Raw genomic sequence first — 19,165 nt, 5'->3', positions numbered from 1 at the left:
AAAACCTGAAAATTAGTCAAAGGTATAGTGATACATCTAAAACTAATGATAAAAAATAGGTTTATCATCACTAGCTCTGCAATTAGATGAGGAATTAATCCAACTCTGCTCCTTATCTCTAAAGATAAAGAAGGATAAAGTTTATGGGTCATGTGTTAAGAATTGAGAGAGAACATCTTTTATGCTGTTGGCCTCATAAAATGTATGATAATTAACACTGAAAGCTAAAATAAACTGGGATTACAGAATCTCATTTTTGGCTGCTTGGGGACAATGATGGATTTAGAAACTGAAGTAATTTATTTTATAGCTATGTTTGTATTTTCTGTAAAATTGTATGTGACTTTCATAAATGGGGAAAGTAAAATCAGAATATCAGAAAACTATTCAGAGGGTTCACTGCATAAAATCTCTTTTCTTTGGTAAATTTATCGCTATGGCATAAATGTGACATTACTAAATGCTTTATTTCACGGTTTCAAATTTAGAACATGAAGACTACTATAAAACAAATGGCCTTTCACATCAAGTATAAATCAATAATTATATAAATAAATAAATAAATAAATAAATTTCATATTTTCTATCCCAGCCTGGAACAATGGTTGCCTATTGAGCATGGTAACTCAATTCAAATTCTAAATAATCTAATGGAGGTGCAAAAATATTTAGAGAGCACTTTTAAACAACCCTTTTTTTCATTACTGTAATTACAGTCTACATCTCTGTCACTGTCTCAGCAGAAAACACAGTGATTAAAGGGTCCACAAAACAAATATGCATGTACCCTTCCACACCAACATTCCTATCTTGTCAGATTCAACATGGTGACAGGTAACGGTAACATGGGATGACATTTTATGTTATTGTGCAAATATGTAACTTTTCTCTGTATCTCTACGTACATATATAATATAAAGTCAGGCATACACCCATATGTTCTCATGCATACATTTGCATAGGCAGCCACTGCCATACCAATTAGCCTCTGCTCATCAGGCTGTGTCTTCTGACCTGGGTGAATGGTGTACAAAAAACTGTATCAGAATTTTGTAGTGTAGAAGGCCTTCATAGCCCAGCTAGCCAACTGTATTACATATGAGGAGACACAGAAGGGAAAAGCTTCATGAAAAAGTAACATTTCCTACTGACTGACTACTCAGCCAAAAATGTTTAGGGGAAAAAATAAATGCCCTGTATTTGAACTAACTAAAATCACCATCTACAGAGTGCTGGCTGCTTCTATAACATATGATACGAGATTTCAGTTTGTCCAGTGCTGAGATGGAGTCTCCCAGGAGGTGAAATATAGCTGCTGATTAATAGCACAGAGAAGACCACGTAAGAGTTTATGGCAGGAACTAGAGAATACTGATGCCTACGCATACACCAGGGGGTATTTAAGTGGGTGGACTGTAGCTACCAAAACTGGAATACAGCAAGGCATTAGCACTAGATACTCCTGAGGGAGTAAAAAGTGCCATATGCAACCATGAGCATCCAGAAACAATTTATTTTGTTTAAATCTGTAATTTCTTTTGCTTACACATTAATTCAATATATGACTTTTGAAAGCACATTTAAATCTCTCACTGCTTTTTTAAAAAAATAATGTATTCTAATAAGGATTGCATTTATTAGATTTATGAGAATTATAATTTAACTGCTTAAAATGTAACATGCAATTCCATCTGATGATAATCAATACTAAAAATAACACAGAAAGGGTAACAAAAGAAATGTTTTTCTCTGGCAGGAAATTAAAGGAATGTCCCTTGTACTGGACAACTTTTTTAAGGATTTAAAATGATAGGCAGGATGAAGCTGGAAGAGGAAAAGGCAGTTCTGCTTGCTTGAAATGTACAAAGCAGATCTACTGGCTCATCTTCATGTAATGGAAATTTTATAAGCCTTCCCCTATGCTTCACATACAGCATTGTGAGCAGCAAACCACAGTACCAGAAAGTAACTGCTCTTTTGGGCCTTTTGCTCTCAGGAAACTAAAATCAGCTAGCTAAAATTACCTTCTTGTCATCTTCCCATCTGTAAATAATGAACACAGTCCTCCTCCACACTTGTACCAGATATCCTCAGTGGTAGACAATGTATGGGAGCACTGGGTACATCCACGTTAGTGATTTAATGTGTAGATAGGGCTCTTTTTGGTCCAAATCTGTCTTGTGTCTAGTATTTGTCTTGCAGAACACAGTGCGGTGTGCTAGCAGACGAACTTCCACTATTCAAGGAATACACTACCTCATAATTAGTCTAAAAAGAACAACTTCTGCAATTAAATAGCTTTTTGCAGCATATCATCATATATTTGTAAAATAACCCACAAGGATGTACTAATATTTCTATTAATTAATATTCTGAGACTTTAGATCAGGAATTTTCCATTTCCCTGGCTTCTGAAAATGAAATAGAATTGAAAGATGTTAAATTATTTACACCCCCTCCAAAATAAAAATGCTTGCTTTGAAATCTAGTCACAAGCAGATTAACATCTTGTGATACAATCCCTTGTAGCAGGAGCAGCTGACAAGATGAGTAATGAACTGCATCCGATTATCTTTTCAGCTCTGTAGCAATCATTTTCCAACAGCTTCCTATGCCATAGCCAACAACACTGGAAAAAGGTCACTGTTCTGTCACACTGTCCCCCCACCCAGTGTATATGTTTAACAACACAGAGAATACATAAACCTTTGGAAGCTAAGAGGTGTGATTATCTGGCACAAAGCTGTTTCAGGTGCACACTGCGCACATAGAAAGCCTACAGAAAACATCCATACATAATTGAAAGTCTCCCAGAAGTAAATTACTGCACTTTAGCATAAAATAAAATGTTATTTCCTCTTGCCATGCGATATGTTTTTCCTTCAGCAAAAGAACCGTAAACTGTAATTGATGGTATCTAAAGCTCATGATAAGCAAGATTCAGGTTGACATATATATTTTTTCCCCATCATGAAATATAACCAAATTAAATCTATGAACATTAATTGCAAGCAATTTTAAGATTTTAATGGCAAAACAGAACTTTTCCCCCAACCAGCTCCATTTAACGCAGCATGTTTGAATTAATGCTACTGTCTGTTCGCAGCTTTATTTTGATCTCACAGCACAGAAAATCTTCACATAAATCATACTTTGTACCACTACAAAATGGTGGGGAAGTAAGATCAGCCATGGAACTGGCTATTTTCTAATAAAAATCGGTTGTGAAAATGCTCCAATGCCTAAAGCACACTTACATAAACTAATAGCTACCAACCCAAACTGTACATTAAAAATACTGGCTCTGTAGTTCCTGTGACCAGTGACCACTTTATTCCCCACACCTGAACAGCTGAGCAGGCACTTACATGATCTAGTAGTGCCTATGCAATTCTTTAGGCAGTGCAAGACAGTTTAGATCTGTCTTCCTCTTGTTAATTCTTTATTTTCAGAAATGAACTGAACAACTGCCCAGTAACATACTCTAGGGCAACCCTCTGGCATTCTGACCTGCTGGACAGCTGGCCACAACCAGGGGAATGGAAAGACATTTTTGAAAGATGTATGGATTATTACCACTTAGCTACTTTAAAATATGTTATTTCTAGGTAACCCACTTGCATCTGTGTAGAGTAAAATAGAAAAACACAACAACCAGACTGCACTCTGGCCCAGCCACTGTAATTTTCCCCTTTTTCATGCTGTTTGAAAATTTGGTACACAGTCACACATACTATTCACAGAGGAATTACTTGCTCATGGAAATTATACCCATAAATCAGACAAAATATGTCCAGCAGGCTAGACCACAAATGGTGCTGTATTTTCTCAACTCTAGGGCTCACTTTATTGTGTATGTGAATGAGACAAAGTTTATCCTTATTAAAATAATAGACAGAGGTAGTTTGACCTCCATGGTATATCTTATTTACATGAAATTAAAAATATGCTTGAGTGCTTTGCTGAATCAGGGCCATAAGCAGCAATCCACTAAAAACATTTTCACTTTGTGTAACTATTTCATTTCAACTATTTCCATAAAGTCACTATTGTCAATACTTGGCACTAACAGTAACATGGTGCAACTTTCCCATAATAATTTTAAATAAAACATTTAAGATGGTAAAATAGAATCCCAGAGTCACCTAGGTTGGAAAAGACCTTTGAGATCATCAAGTCCACCCTATGACCTAACACCACCTTGTCAACTAAACCATGGCACTGCGTGCTGCTGCCATGAGTTTTCCTAGCTAGCTGAGCGTTTCATATTAAGTAGAAGTTTGTACCTTCTCACGCTCTTTTCATGTAAACACCAGCTATGTTCTATTAACATAGACATGTTTTACATTCCATGCTGGGACAAACAAGACTGTGTGACAGTCCCTTTGACCAATGCGGTGAGAGGTGGGAATAACCACTCTCCAATCCATGGTCACCTTGTGAGAGGAATACAATAGGAAGAATAAACAAAGGGTGGTTCTCCTGCCCTGCTTGCTCTGATGAACCCAGATCTCCTGTCTCCGAGTGTCCTTATCTAGCTAGGCTCACGGTGAGATCATGCCACATCCAGTCTTTTTTTAAACACCTTCAGGGATGCTGACTCCACCACCTCCCTGGGCAGCCCATTCCAATGGCCAATCGCTCTTCCTGTGAAGAACTTTTTCCTAATGTCCAGCCTAAACTTCCCCCGATGCACATTAATAACACTGCATAAGGCCAGTGCCAGGAGACATTTGGACAGTGTTAGCTCTTCCTGCTCTCTGTCCCAGGAATTCCAAAAGGTTCCTGTCAGACCATTCCTCCACATTCCTCCAGTCTCTTGAGGTCCCTCCTGATGGCAGCATGATCCTCTGGAGCATCAGACACTACTGCCAGTGTTGTGTCATCAGCAAACCTGCTGAGGGTACACCCTGGCCCACCATCCAGATCACTCACAGAAGTCTTAAGAGAGACCTGGGCCTTGCATTGACCCATTGTGGGGGTACACTACCGACCACCTGCAAGACTTTGCACCACTGATCACCACTTTCTGGGCCTGCCATTCAGCTGGGCCATTCACTGATAATCCCATTATCCCACATTGATAAAAAGCTGAGTTTCAGAACACAACTGGGAGAGCCTGCAGACTCAATCACCTTCTATGCAATGACTGGTGCCAAGGAAAGTATTTAGATCAGTACTCTTTTACTGGTATGGAATGAATGGGGGGGAGGGATTTATACTTGTCTAATTATTTTTTTTCAGTAGTCCTTTTATCTTTAGTGCATGGTATTACAGCACCTAAGCAGACTTGTTAATAGTGTGAAGAGACACTGTTACTCAGATTGATGCATTGACTGCATAGATTTGAAATTTAGATTTGATGTTGCCTGCTTGCAAGATTATAGAAGAAACTACAGACTGACATGATTCATGTGCTAAACCCCTTCTCACTCACATGAAAATGACTCGTTTTCCCAGTTCAAAAAATATAACCCATCTTCACTAACAGCTACTAGTAAGTTAATAAACCACTGAACAATAGTGGGCTGAGTACCGGTATCATCAAAGGAAAGGTATTAGAAGATCTATATTCACTGGTACTATACAGTAATATTAATGCTAAAGCCTGGAAAACTGATTTCAAGTCTCCTCAAACATAAAAACAGCTTACCTCATTTAAAAACCCATATCAAACTACTAATTAACTTTGCTCTTACTGAAAAGAAATTAAATCTCTTCAGCTCTGTTCTTATTATAACTATTTAGTATCTGACATTAAATCTAAATTCAAGGAACGAGAATGAAAATACCCCCCTTCAGTATTAGACAAGAATGTAAGAAGATGCTGAAAGGACATATATTTATTTTTACAAATGTCTCTCTTTCCTCCACACTGTAAATTTAGAACTTAATGAGTATAATTTCCCATCTGTGAATTATCATATTTGTGTGTGTCTAAAATAGCTATTTTAACATTCAAATAATAAATCTGACCCACTGATTCTAAACTGGCTCTCACTTCATGACAACCACTTCCAACTTATTTTTCCCTGTATAAATTTTGATACTTTGAATAGAATGTGAAAAACATCTTTATTGTGAAGCCTCTTTGAAATGTAAAACAATATAGTGAATATTACCATGCAGCTAGTTGCTGCAGGCTCCTGAAATCAGGCTTTGCATACTAATACATACAGTGTTTTCTATCTGTAATCAAACGCTCCGCCATGGAGAAATACGGGACTTGGGAATGTTGCTCTAAAAACGGAAGATGTTTAAAGGACAGTCTAAATATTTTTTCCACCAATAAAGCAACAATGCAAGCGATTTAACAATTTTGTACAGCAAGATCTTCTGGGACAGAAATAAGGAAATCTATTTGCACTATTTCTATAGCAACATAATTGCCAAATGTTAGACTGTGAACAAAAAGCCATCATCCTCAGTAGTGCAATTAATCAGTAAAGAAAAGACAATTTCTGAGTGTGTTTTCAATAACCCTTTTCTATATACTTAAAGTAGTCAGGATTAAATTTCTTAAAATAAGAGTGAATCTAAATTTCTAATGTTGTTTATATTATACATTACAGGTGCAGAGATGTCAATAAGTGACACTGTGATTTTAAAAATAACCTTGATTTTTTTGTTTTACTGCAGGGCACAGAATTTCATTACACAGGGTTGATCAGTTTATATCTAAGGTGTAATAGTTTCTAGACTTCCAGCAGTAGCACAACATTTTTAAAAGGTCTCTTTACGCTGGTGACAAAAGAAACAAAAGCTGGTTTGCTTTTTCTCAAAAACCCTTCTTGACTAGAAAATAAAGTTAAGACTGTGCATTTCATAGAATACTGGAATTAAGAGATTCCTCAGAAAAACTAATTTGTAAGGAAGAAAAATACCTAGATAATAAACAGTGCCCTATATCTTCAAAACTACTTAAAACATTAATTAATCCTTCCATATTCCTGCAAGATATGCATCAACTGGAAATAAATGAACTTAGTGTTCAAAAGCCAGTAACTACCCTAGGGATTTGACAGCTTTCTTCTACCCAGAGAAGTGATTTAGTATGTACAGCTTCAATTCAAACTATGCTTTCACCTTGACTACTCCATATCCCCTCCAAGGATGAAAGGATGGTTTGTTACCGTGTCCACTCAGCCCAGAGCTGTTCAGGTAAGACTGACAAGAATGATGATAAAAGGCGGCACTTCGGGTAAATGTATTTCTTTTCCAATGGCAAGCTGACTGAAAACCAACTGACTTAATAATTTGCAGTCAACACTGATCTGCAATTTGCACAAACACCACCAAACAAGAAGTGAAAAAGAACAAAGGTCATTACTACCTACTAACCCACGCAACCTCCACACCATCCCTCTTCCTCACAGCTGCACATTTCTGTCAGAGAAAGGGAATTAAAGTTCTACAGAAATCGTAGTGTCATTAGAAAACCATTGCACAGGCTCTCACCCTCCCATGTGAATTAGAATCAAATTACTTTAGTATGGCTGTCTGGGCACACAGATCCATTCGAAATGAGAACTGGGACTTTTAACTGGTATGATCTTCTTGGCTCTTTAAGAGTCCTCAAAATTCCTGCAAGTGAATTCAGCAGGGCAATTTGTAGATCTGAAACAAAAAGTGTCTTCAATATTTTGGGAACCAAAAATCTGTTCATCCACCTGTGTTTAGATCTTCACAAAGTACCTCATTATTGCTTAAATAACAAACAGAAATCACAGTAGAAATGATGTGAAAGTAATCCAATTCTGCTTCTACAAAAAATATGGAAAAATAAATCATATACTTGTAATAATTGGTGAAAAGCATACTATTTTCTGAATTCATATAAGACAATAATTAGATTATTTTTCAATTTTTTCCACTTGGGATTATTTTTAATTGGGTCAACTGAATGTGAATATGTGATGCTAGATGTGAATAATTTCAAAGCAGCAACATTTTTTAACAAGTTTGAATGAGAAGCAAAAAGAAGAAGGTGAAATATAAGTACACTCTGTCAATAAACATCTATATTTTCCATTTCTTTTCTTTATCTTATGTAATGATGAGGACATTTCTTTCTGTATCATTAACACCTCATATTGCCAGTGTTGACAACTCAGGAAAAAAGCCTGCTTACTCACCAAACATTCATCAGCAGAAGCAACGATAAGAGCCCTCCACAGAGTACATAATAACACTCCCTACAACTCTCAGCTCACTCTTTACCCGGAGGCTTACGTAAATGACAGGGCTTGTGATGTGCCTTGGTTGCAAACAGGACACCCAAAGGCGAGCAAGGGCAGGTCTGCCTGAACCTCCCTGCCCAGAGGAGAGACCCCAGCTCATCCTTTCTCCTGACCACCCCAACCCCCCCTGAAAAATGATTTGCTGCTTTTCAAGCTGCTTTTCTCTTTGCAGAACTGTTCCCTGATGCCTGTGTAGGAGTGAAGGACCCAAAATAGATGAGGATCAAAGATCATTTTCAACTCTTTTACAAGGGGCTAGGAGGGACTCTTATCTCTAATTAGGAAGGTGGTTGTCACAGAAAGATATGTTGGGCTGAGATTTACACTGAAGTCAATTGTAGTTTAGGCATTACAACAGCTGAGGAAGGATTAGTCACAACACACTGAAAGAGAGAAGCAATAAAGCAGAATAAACTCAAGTAACCTATTAGCTCTCTGAAGGTGAATTAAGCAATTGAAAGAAGTGATATAAATAACCAGTCATCAGGTGAAAAAAAAATCAAATTTACATTATTTAAATCTTATTTGTAAATTTAATTTTCACCCTTAACATTATGACAGCATTAACCCTATCTTTTAAAAAATGTATACAATGAATGCTCTATTTATTTCCCCAAAACTAGAAATCAGAACTCCACGAGTTCTGAATTCTTTTAGCCCTCTTCAACTAAAATCTAGTCATTAAAGGCCTTTTTTTCTTACATAAAACCCACAAAATGGCCATCCAATTGTATTTCTCCTTTAAACAGTTAATAGATTTGTTAAAAAGTTAAATCTGTAATTTAAATATGTAAACATCAATAATGAATCTATAGTTCAAGACTAATATAAAATGAAGCAGTGTTTAGAAGGTACTATGAGTGCATGATTTCAGAATTGCATTAATTTCATATTGCAACAAAGGAAAAAACCCACAATCTACATCTCCAAAGGGAAGCAGTGAAAAAATGTGCAGTATAAATTTAATGTCAAGATTCTTCCATGACCCTCATGCAAGCCTGAAACTGTTGCTTAACTCTTGGCCACATCTAAAGCTGGTAAAAATTGAAAGGGAATTTTGTAGGAGAAACCATAGGATAGAAAAGATGCAGGTGTTGTCATTGCCCTCTTCTTGCTGAACTGCAGTATTTAAAATTTTCCAATTTCTGTACCTCAGTTTCTTCATCAGTCAGGTTTTATTTCCTTTTTTTTTTTCTTTTTTTTTTAAGAGAGGTTTTGTGAATCCTTTAATTGATTAGCTGGTGCTTTTAAAACTACATTTTTGGACACAACATGATACAACACTACTAAATATTATTATGGTAACAGGTAATTAGATAGCCGGAAAGCACATGTTTGAGATCATAATACAAAATTAGAAAAACTGCAGGCTGTGCTATCTGTGAAGAGACAGACACAAAAAATCCCCAATGAAAAAAGAGAATGATGACAAAAAAAAAAAAAAAAAAGGCAAGTAGCTTCCTTGCTATTAAAGGACTTGTGCTTTAAAAAGGCTGGATCTCCTCCTCTCTTATGCTTCCTAGGATGATACTTGCACTGCAGTAATCAAAACAAGGAAGCAGATGGACAGGCAAAGTGGTACTGCAGCTGCTGCAGAAGATGACTATAATAATAATGTTGACATCAGTAACAGTAATTAGTGCACAGACTGTAGAGTGGATGATTCGTTTTCCTATCTTCTGGAGTGGGCATGCTGCTCCAGCAAATGGGGGCAATGTTAGTACCTTCGGTTTGTTTTGTTCATTTGCTCAGTTTATTAATGAATTTGAATACAATAAAGAAAAACCAACTTCTCTCCCTCTCTAGAACACTTGCTGAGGAAAGCACATTTCAGTTTGGTTTAACACGAGATGGAATCTTCATTAGTGAATGGCAAAATACCAATTTCTTATTTATATCTAAAATAAGTCATACTCTCCCATACAGCCATCTGTACTTACACTCCTGAATTTCTGCAGCATGCAGTACATGTCTGGTTTTTGTCTGAACAAGAGCTCTGCTCTTTGGTGTGACCTCACCCATCTGCAGCCTGGTGCCACACCTTTTTCAAGAGACACCAGAAAAAATGTTCTAACTGAGAATGTCCAAGAAAATCACGGTGCTGTACTGAACCATTTCAGGCAAGAAGCAAGTCAAGCGTTGGTGCCATCAGCAGTACTGTGCCATGCTGAGAGCCCTGCTGGCAGAACATCAGGTAAGGATTTACCCCTCCTCCTTAGCTGCCCCACTGAGAATGACAATAGCCTGGCACTATGCTACACACCAAAACACCCACCCAAAAACAAAGTAATTGGAAGAGGGATAACTGTGGAAAAAGAAAGAGAAGGATTTTACCTGGGAAATAAAACTTTTCACTTAGATGCAATCCTGCAGCATGAACTTTAAGGGAAGGAAGGGTAATCAGAGAAATCATGGCACATACTTAGCATAAGACAACCCAGTAAGTCTTTTATTTTCTAATGAGTTTTTCCTTACCCTGCTTCCACTGAAATTCATTTTCCCTGTTCATTTAGTCTCCAGGAGCGTAAAATATTTCCTTTGTCTTCCCTCTATTATCAGCCTCAAAAACTGGAAAAACTCCATTTTCAGTTGAAAAACTTCAAGTGATGCTTTACATCAGAGGGAAGAGTGAAGGTGAGAAGCATGGGCACAGGGTGGGAGCCACTCATGAACACCAACAGATCATTTACCTAAGCTCCCTTTCCATCCAAACTCTTCCTTACAGCATTTCTGCTCTGTCTCCAGGTTTCTATGTTTCTCCCTAAACATGCTGATCCACTGAAGGGCTGATCCACCCAGGCAGCAAGAGATATTTTTTGCCAGATTAAACTTTATTTAATTAAGAAAATATGCTAAAAGTTTATAAACTTTTTGAGGGGGGTTGTGGATTTTTTTATTGGGTTGTTTTATTGTTGTTGTAGTTTGCTAATTTGTTTGTTTGTTTGTTTTTAACACAGAAAGAGAAGCTAGAAGTGCCTCACAGAAAATTGATGCTCTGTGCAACATCTTCAGGAGATGGGCTTAAGAGATAGATGAAGGCTGTATTTAACCTTCATTATTTGCTTTCACTCTTGAGAAGGCCACGTTTGCATATGAAGAGCTTCCCCAAGTTATTTCAAATATTAAGTCCATGTAAATTAAAAATCCAGTTATACACTTGGAAAGAGATGTCAGCAGGAAGATGTCTTTTGTTTTACCTCTCTTCTACTAAGGTAGATGAGACAGTTTCAGTAATCCTGTTCCTACCACTGAAGGGGACCATTAATCAAATTATCCCAAATATGAATAAAAAACAATGCAAATGAATGGAAAATAATAGGTATTCAAAAGAACAGCCATGATTATTTTTCAAGGGAGAAATTGTCAAGAAGTGAGAAACAGATGGCTGCAAATGATAGATGAAGACACATTCTCCTATGCAAACTAACAGATTTAATTAATTACTCAAATCAGATGGTATTATGGAATGACATTAATGATCCATACAGCGGTGCCTTATCAGCTCCCTTTTGGAGAAAACAAAAGAAATTACAACAAAAAGAACATGTTTACATGCTACAGATATAACCCACTAACCACAAATATATCCTTCAATGTTAGTTTGAGTTTTAATACTTTCCCTTCAATTTAATTTAAAAAAATTATGGAACTGTGAAATCGTAAACAAACTCATTCTCTTATCACATTTTTCTTAAGAGATTTACTAAAGCGTATTCAGCAAAAATCTTTACCTTCACTATCTCCTCTATGAAGCAGACATGTGACACAGGATCTCTTTTCTTTGCCAATACTTTCTGCAAATGCTGCACCTGTAAGAGAGAATTTATTGAGAGGGAATGTGACATCTAAATTCTTACATCCAAAATTGCATGGTAAGACAAACAGGTGCCTCACAGGAATGAGGTGCAGAGTACCTGTCCACAAGCAGCACAGATCTGATCCATGAGTTTCTCCATGTTTGTCCAGAGGGCTGCTCGAAAAGCTGCTGTGTTCCCAGGTGTTGGCATCGCAGCTCTACCAGGGCCACCTAAATGGTTTTTAAACATACACAGCAGCACATTTCAGCTTCCACAAATGAACATTAAAATACTGGAAATATAGATCTCTATGCACTTTGACAGATACTTTTTTCTAAGCCAAGGCAGCCTAAAATACCTTCAGAACAGAGCTTTGTGAATGGCCTCAGTTGTCTCAGCTGAGGAGGTGACTCAACACTGAAGTTCAGTGGGGATACTTCATGCTCATGACTGTTACATGCTCTACCAATTCAGATCTCCACATAAACACCACAGTAATGCCAAGGAGCAGTTTTACAGGATGTAAGAGCAAAGTGAAATGGCAGAGAGAGCAGCTGTGAAATATACAGCTATTACCAGCTCAGGACTTAAATGCATAGACAAACTGCTGAAAAAACGTGAAATTCCAGCATGCACCTTCTAAACAATCACTTCACTTGAGAGAGGATACATTTTGGTATTGTGCTGCTGATTATGGTTCTGGACCCCCACCTTATTGCAAGATTTTTGAAAAACAATTGAATGTTTGTAACACCAAAGTTCAAATTTGCCTGCCCACCCAATATTTTTGGGTATCTGAGCTAACTAGGAACTAAATGTTTCATAGTGCAACATTTCTTCATATTGAATAGTCTGCTTTGAAACGATTTTCACCTGACGAAAAAGGTTGCAGGCTTCTTCCATCAACCACAAATAATTTCAACTCATAATCCTCCCACCAATACAAAGAAAGCAGAATTTGGAGTCATCTTTCCATGAGAAACAGCTAATAAAATGCTACAAAGTTGTAACCTCAAGAGGACAATTTGCCTAGCTGGGCAAGTTAGGAAAGAGTGGCACAGAGGAATAAAGGAAAAACTCTGAGCCAAATATCAGACAGACCCAATTTTGTCAAATTAAATGTTTTAAAATGAAATGTTTCCTGAGATATGCCTATTCCCACCCTCTACTGGTTAAAGCAAGCAGGGAGACTTTACTAGAACAGGTTTGGATGTGAGAGTTTCATCCATTTTACAACATATCACACTGCTATAAAAAAGAATCAGTTATCATTCTTTGTAAAACAAGTATCGCACCTCTTGTGACTGTTTGAGATGGTTGAGTCAACACTTTGATATCCAAAGCATTTTTTATGTTCTCTTCCAGCGCTGTGCAGTATCCATCCACCACATTAGCAATGGTATCCTTCAAAGTCCCAAGATTATGGAAAACCTGAAGAGCAGTTCCCACTTGAGTAGGATTCTGAAGAAAGAAGACATTAAAAAATAACAATTATCTTTAACTCTACTATTAAGATGTTTTATCCATGATGAGACATCATTTTAGTGGGCAAGTTCATCTTTTAAGTTCAGTCTGCTAATTCATTTTAAGTAACTGGCATCCTTACTACATAACAGAGATGGAGGGTAAAGGAGAGGACTGATTTCCTCTGATCTCTGAGCAATGCCTTGCTCAGATCCTTTTGATGTTATCCTCTGAATATGAATGGAAAGAAAGAAACTGGAAGCACTGCTGGCAGTATCTAACCTGGGGAGGGTTATCAGTGATTGATCCAGCAATTCTGGGGTTAGTCACATATAGCTGTATTCAGTGCTACAATTGCTTTAACACGCAGTGTTACACTGCTGTCAATTAAGACCCAAATAGTTAATTAAATGTGATACAGTCTTAAAAAAAGTACTAACAAAGGATAAGAAGAAGCAAGCAGGTCAAGCTCATTACTGGCTACTGCAAAATTTAAGCTTGTATTTCTACATTTCTATTTCTAATGCTGACAGTAACTTCATTTTCCTCACAGCAGAACTAAGAAATAAAGCAATGCAGTGATTATTTCCCAAGCCTGGAAAAAAAAAAAAAAAACAACACCAAAAAACTGACTCAACACAGAGGAGTGAAAATGGTCCAAAAAGTGTCCAGGTCCATATTTAGGAGACCTCTGCTAAAGATTGAATCTGATGATAATTCCACTTAGCAACACTAAACATTGGCATGCGTGCCATTTAGCAAGAGAAAAGCCTCAAATTATTGCCTTTGGATACTAAGCACTGTCACCCATACACTGAATACTGCTTTTTTAATTAGCATTTACAGCCAATTAGTGGAGGGGGCAATCAGTTGATCATATACACATTAGAGATGCAGTCTTCTGTCATTTTTCTCAGTCACTTCTGCCAGCAGTAAGGAACATGGTCTGACAGAAATGCTGGCAGTCAGACTGGACAGAAGCATCTGAGGCCACGGGCACTTCCCACTGCAAAGCCCCCTCTGCCTTTGGCCAGGGTGCAGCTGCTGTGCTGGGGATGCACCTGCTGCTACATGCACCTATGGCAAGAGGGTTTCTGATCTGCTGGCAAACAACACGTTCTCAAGCCAGTGTTTCAAAGGTCACACCCCTATACTGCACATTTGTGCTGTTTTCTCTAGGGTTCCTACAGGATGAAAACTACAGCTAAAGCAAAAAAAGCCAGGTCCCATCTTCTTTTCCAGCTCCAGTGAGGAGTTCCCAGGTTTAGTGGAAAGCAAAGGAACATTAGGCATGTATTATGGTTTGCAGACCTTATACTAACTATACCAGTTTCTTTTTCCAAACAGTGTGGGAGTTAATGAGCATTCCCAGCATAGTATTACAGGTCTGGGACTTGTAGGTTTAGTTTTTTGACAACTGGGTATGCTGTAAAATTTCTAAGCATCCTGTGGGTGTGCTTGTGGAGGTGGGAAAGTAAGCCATAAAGACTGGAAGATTAATGGGATGTCAGAAAATGAAGAGTACTATAATGCAAGGAGGGAATCTGGGGACAGAATGAACAAGAGAAAGAAAATATAAATGGGAAGAGGATGGGGAACAGAATGAAAAGACACTGCAGAAAGAAGGAGAATGAAAAAAGACACACCTCACTTACCAGCCTTTTCTAAATTGTTCTAATTTTTACAGAACACTTACACAATTATGAAACCACATAGAGAGTCAGTAAAACAAAATCAATACCTTACTATTACTATAAGAGCGCTCAACTAGATTTCAGTCAGGCTCTAATGTTTATATATCAAATAGTAAAAAAATAGAACAGCATCAAAAGGTGAGCTGGGCAGTATCCACCCTTAAATAATCAATGGCCAGATACTTATTTTCCTGACAAACAGGCAATACAGCCACGAACAATTGCCAGCAGAAAAATCAATCTTAGAGCTCCCACACCACAGTTTCGCAAAATGACTCTGCAGCTACTGGGCAACAAAGACATGAACACATACTCCAAGAGAGCCTGAGCTGCATTTCAGAAGAACTGGTTTTAGCCAGAAGTTTCAAACCAAAATACATAACTATGGAAACCTGCTATTCACTTGAAGTATCTTCCAAATCTAGTACCAATATTAAAATCAGATGGAACAAAGATTATGCAGATGGCCTGCTTTTTATTTGCTTTAAATTGTGGACATGGCCACAGACAGAGGGCTTCTAGCTCATGTATTCATCTTGTATGGAATTAGAGACATATCAAATCCCTGACAATGTAGAACAAAGTGTATTATTTTATTTGATTCATATACGGTAATTTTCTCACCTCAGGAAACAATTTTTGTTTCATATGGCTATGTAACAGTCCATTGTTGGTTTATGACTAATCCTAAGAGAATGGAAATTTTTATGCACAGCTAGTTTCTAGGTTTAGACAATATGTTAAAAAAAAATGAAACCCCACTTGGGACAAAAATTATTGGAAAAGAAAATGTTGAAAAGCAGGACGGAAATGAATTATTGTACTTTAAGGCTTGCATATACATCTCAAAATTAAACTGTTTATCATTGATATACACTGGACAGAAAGTTGAGAGCTAGTATTTCAGAATTTGCTACTACTACTAAATTTTACTGATAAGAATTTTCCCTAATATTTTCCTTCTACCTGAGAAACCTTAAAGCTGAACAGTTCTGAGATTTGAAAGGCTGCTGTAATTTTTATCAAGAGGAAAATATGCATTTGAAGTCAAGAAAGAACTGACTACAACAGTGATCTACAAAGGAAATGGGAATCACATTAGAGAATAATATTCAGAATTGCTATCCAACAGGAACAATATGGAAAATAATATAACTACTTTTGAAATGGAATTTAATGAGTTCATCAGCAGTATTTTATAACCAAGCTGTCTGCCACTGCAGGCAACCACACTTAACAATTTTAAAGTGTTCTCCTTAGAATCTCTGTCCATAAAGAATTTTTACATTTGCCATAAACTTGAAGCTATGAGAATCAAAGAGAGTAGGGGGCAAAGAAAAACAGAAGAGCATTTAGTAATATGTTAGCAATACAGTATAATCAAAGTGCATAAACACAAGTATACACAAGTGAAGTAAAAACATGACCTCATAAAGTGTAGGGCAACAACACTATCTACTCAAAAATTAACCACAGTGATCTTCAGATTACAAAAAATACAGTGAGTACTCAGTGAGTAATCAGTGAGTTAAGGAGAGATGGCATTATGTCCACTAATAATACCCTTCTCCATTCAAAGCACTCCTCCATCTGGCAAGTCACAACATAGTATGCTACAGATACATGGAAACTAAATTCCACAAATGTATGAGCTTAAAAAGACTCAGTGAGTCATCAGTTCAACATATGAAGAAAATAAAAGAAAAATGAACACGTTCAAACACTAGTTCTACCATGAAACAAGTCTCAAAAATAGTTTAAAACATCAAAGTGTCTCAGTATCCATCAGACAATAGATCAAACAGCTTGGTCAGAAGGTTGATACCAGTCACCACTTGAAAAAAAGGCATGGGTATTTCAATTTATGCTTTTGCAAAACAGATACTCATTCAGCAGAAGCTATGAAGAGACGTTCACACCAGACATATTGGTTCATTTTCTATATGAATGAGCACCATTCATTTTATTGACATAATTTCTGATTAATTTTATCCCATCCCAGTCCATTTCATTCTGTAAATGATCATAGACAAGTAGAAAAGTAAGTGTCATTCAGTCATTAGTATGAATGTGGGGTTTTTTCACAATTACATCATGTGATTTTTTCAAAGAGCAGGTGACTGGACTTAAAAAACCAGCAGATGCTGTCCAGGCCATGGCAGTTACAGTCATTCTTAGAGCCCAACCCCATTTGGTCACTTCCTTTCCCACAAAGATAAAAACCCTGTGAAGACTAAACAGAAATGTCATTAAAGACTTCAATAAATATATCTTATATTTCTAATTTGAAAGTATCTCCTAGGATGGAACCAAACAACTCCGTTTTGCCAACTGCCAATATTGCAACTATTTTATAAGGGCCAAGATTGTAGGCTCTTATTTTTAGATCGACACTGGTATTATCACAATAATCTTCTGAAAGCATGGCTAAGAAAAGAGCAATAATCTTTTTCATCACTAGTAATGCAATTTGGATAAGAAAATCTGCTCCTCACAAGGGAGTGTGGTGATGACCCAGAGCTAATTTGGGGTCAGGAAGATTCCTAGCACAAGGCTGAACAAAAATAAGAAACTTGTATAACAGGCAAAAACTAATGGCTCAAGTGCTACTAACATAGCTTCCAAACGTACACTCCACCTTCTCAGGGTACAGGATTCACTATGTGGATTGTTCTTCTCTACCCAGTTCTGTCTTATGGAACTTCACATTATTATTTCTTTATCCAGTACAAATCTGTCCCTAAGATCCCATGCCACAGGGTTTTCACATGAGTGGGCTATCAACTTCCTTCTCAATGAAAATGTGTAATTGGCAAAAATATTTATGGTCAATCCTATCTGAGACAATTACTTCTACTTTCATAAAGAAGCAGTGTTACAAATGTAATTAATTGTTAACTTTCATGTAGTTAAATTTCACAAGCACCTTCACCACCAATAATCTGAACAGCTCTCTAAGGAAATGCTCTTTTACAGTACAGTTTGGAAGGACCAGATACAGAGAAGTCAAACTTGGACTAGTCCCTCTCTTAGAAATGACGTTCCATAGCTACTAATATATAAAAGGACATTTCTATTTTGCTTATTAAAATCAGAACAGTGGTTCTGACTGAAAATCTTTGTCATTCTGCAGAGAACAGATTACCCTTTTCAGAAGAGGCTGTGACAGAAACCCAGTAGAAAATTTTCACAGGTGATAGGTAGGTAGGTAGGTAGGTAGGTAGGTAGGTAGACAGACAGACAGATAACTGAACAGCTGTGATTTCATTGTGCTGTCACATCGTTACCTCTTATGCCACATGTACACCACTGTCCCCTGCACAAGCAGTAGAAGTCTAAGACAGCTCAAAAATAATTACATACATTGCTTAGTTGAAGGAAGATCCATAATTACTAATTAGTCCAGGAAAGATTTAAACAGAGTGGTCTGACAATGTGGTGAGCAAGGAATACCACAACATTCCCTACCCATCAAGAAATAATCAGCACTAAAATACAACAATCCCAGAATAGGATGCACCCTGAAATAACCAAACTCCTAAACTCATGTATGTTCTCTGACAAGGAATACAAAAGACTACTGCAGTCCTTACAGAGCAAGTGCAAAAACAGTTTCCAGATTATACTTCTGAGTATCTTTGACTGACACTTAGTATGAACTAATTTCATTTGACAGAAGATTTGATATATTGGGAACTATTTCACTTACTTTTCGAAGTCTTCTTCATACAGTTCCTTTTGTTTGTAGAAGATACCAGTTGCAACTTCCAACACAACACAGCTTTACAAGGTCCAAAAAAGACCCCTTAGAGAGGCTAAAAATCCCCAGTCAGATGTTCCTTTATAGTGTTTGCCCCTTCTCCCCTCTCACTCATTACAATACACTGCCTCCTTCCAATAATTTCCCCATAAATAACATTACTATCCCTAATGACAAGTACTACTTGAAGACCAAATGATTGAGAAAGTT

General features: G+C 37.2%; 1 protein-coding gene across 1 annotated transcript in view; it reads right to left on the bottom strand.

Annotated features, from left to right (window-relative positions):
• COG5 (component of oligomeric golgi complex 5) overlaps positions 1-19,165 on the bottom strand; it is a 185,500-nt gene that overhangs the window by 46,782 nt on the left and 119,553 nt on the right. The window contains exons 8-10 of the mRNA XM_063396871.1: positions 13,333-13,498; positions 12,155-12,267; positions 11,972-12,049 (exon numbers count right to left, since the gene is read on the bottom strand). Of these exons, the coding sequence (XP_063252941.1) occupies positions 11,972-12,049; positions 12,155-12,267; positions 13,333-13,498 (357 nt within the window). The remainder of the gene's footprint in view (positions 1-11,971; positions 12,050-12,154; positions 12,268-13,332; positions 13,499-19,165) is intronic.

Source organism: Prinia subflava, chromosome 4 (genome assembly GCF_021018805.1).
Source record: "Prinia subflava isolate CZ2003 ecotype Zambia chromosome 4, Cam_Psub_1.2, whole genome shotgun sequence".
Taxonomy (NCBI): domain Eukaryota; kingdom Metazoa; phylum Chordata; class Aves; order Passeriformes; family Cisticolidae; genus Prinia; species Prinia subflava.
Note: the sequence above shows the minus strand (reverse complement) of the source record. Positions and strands in the feature narration are given on the sequence as shown.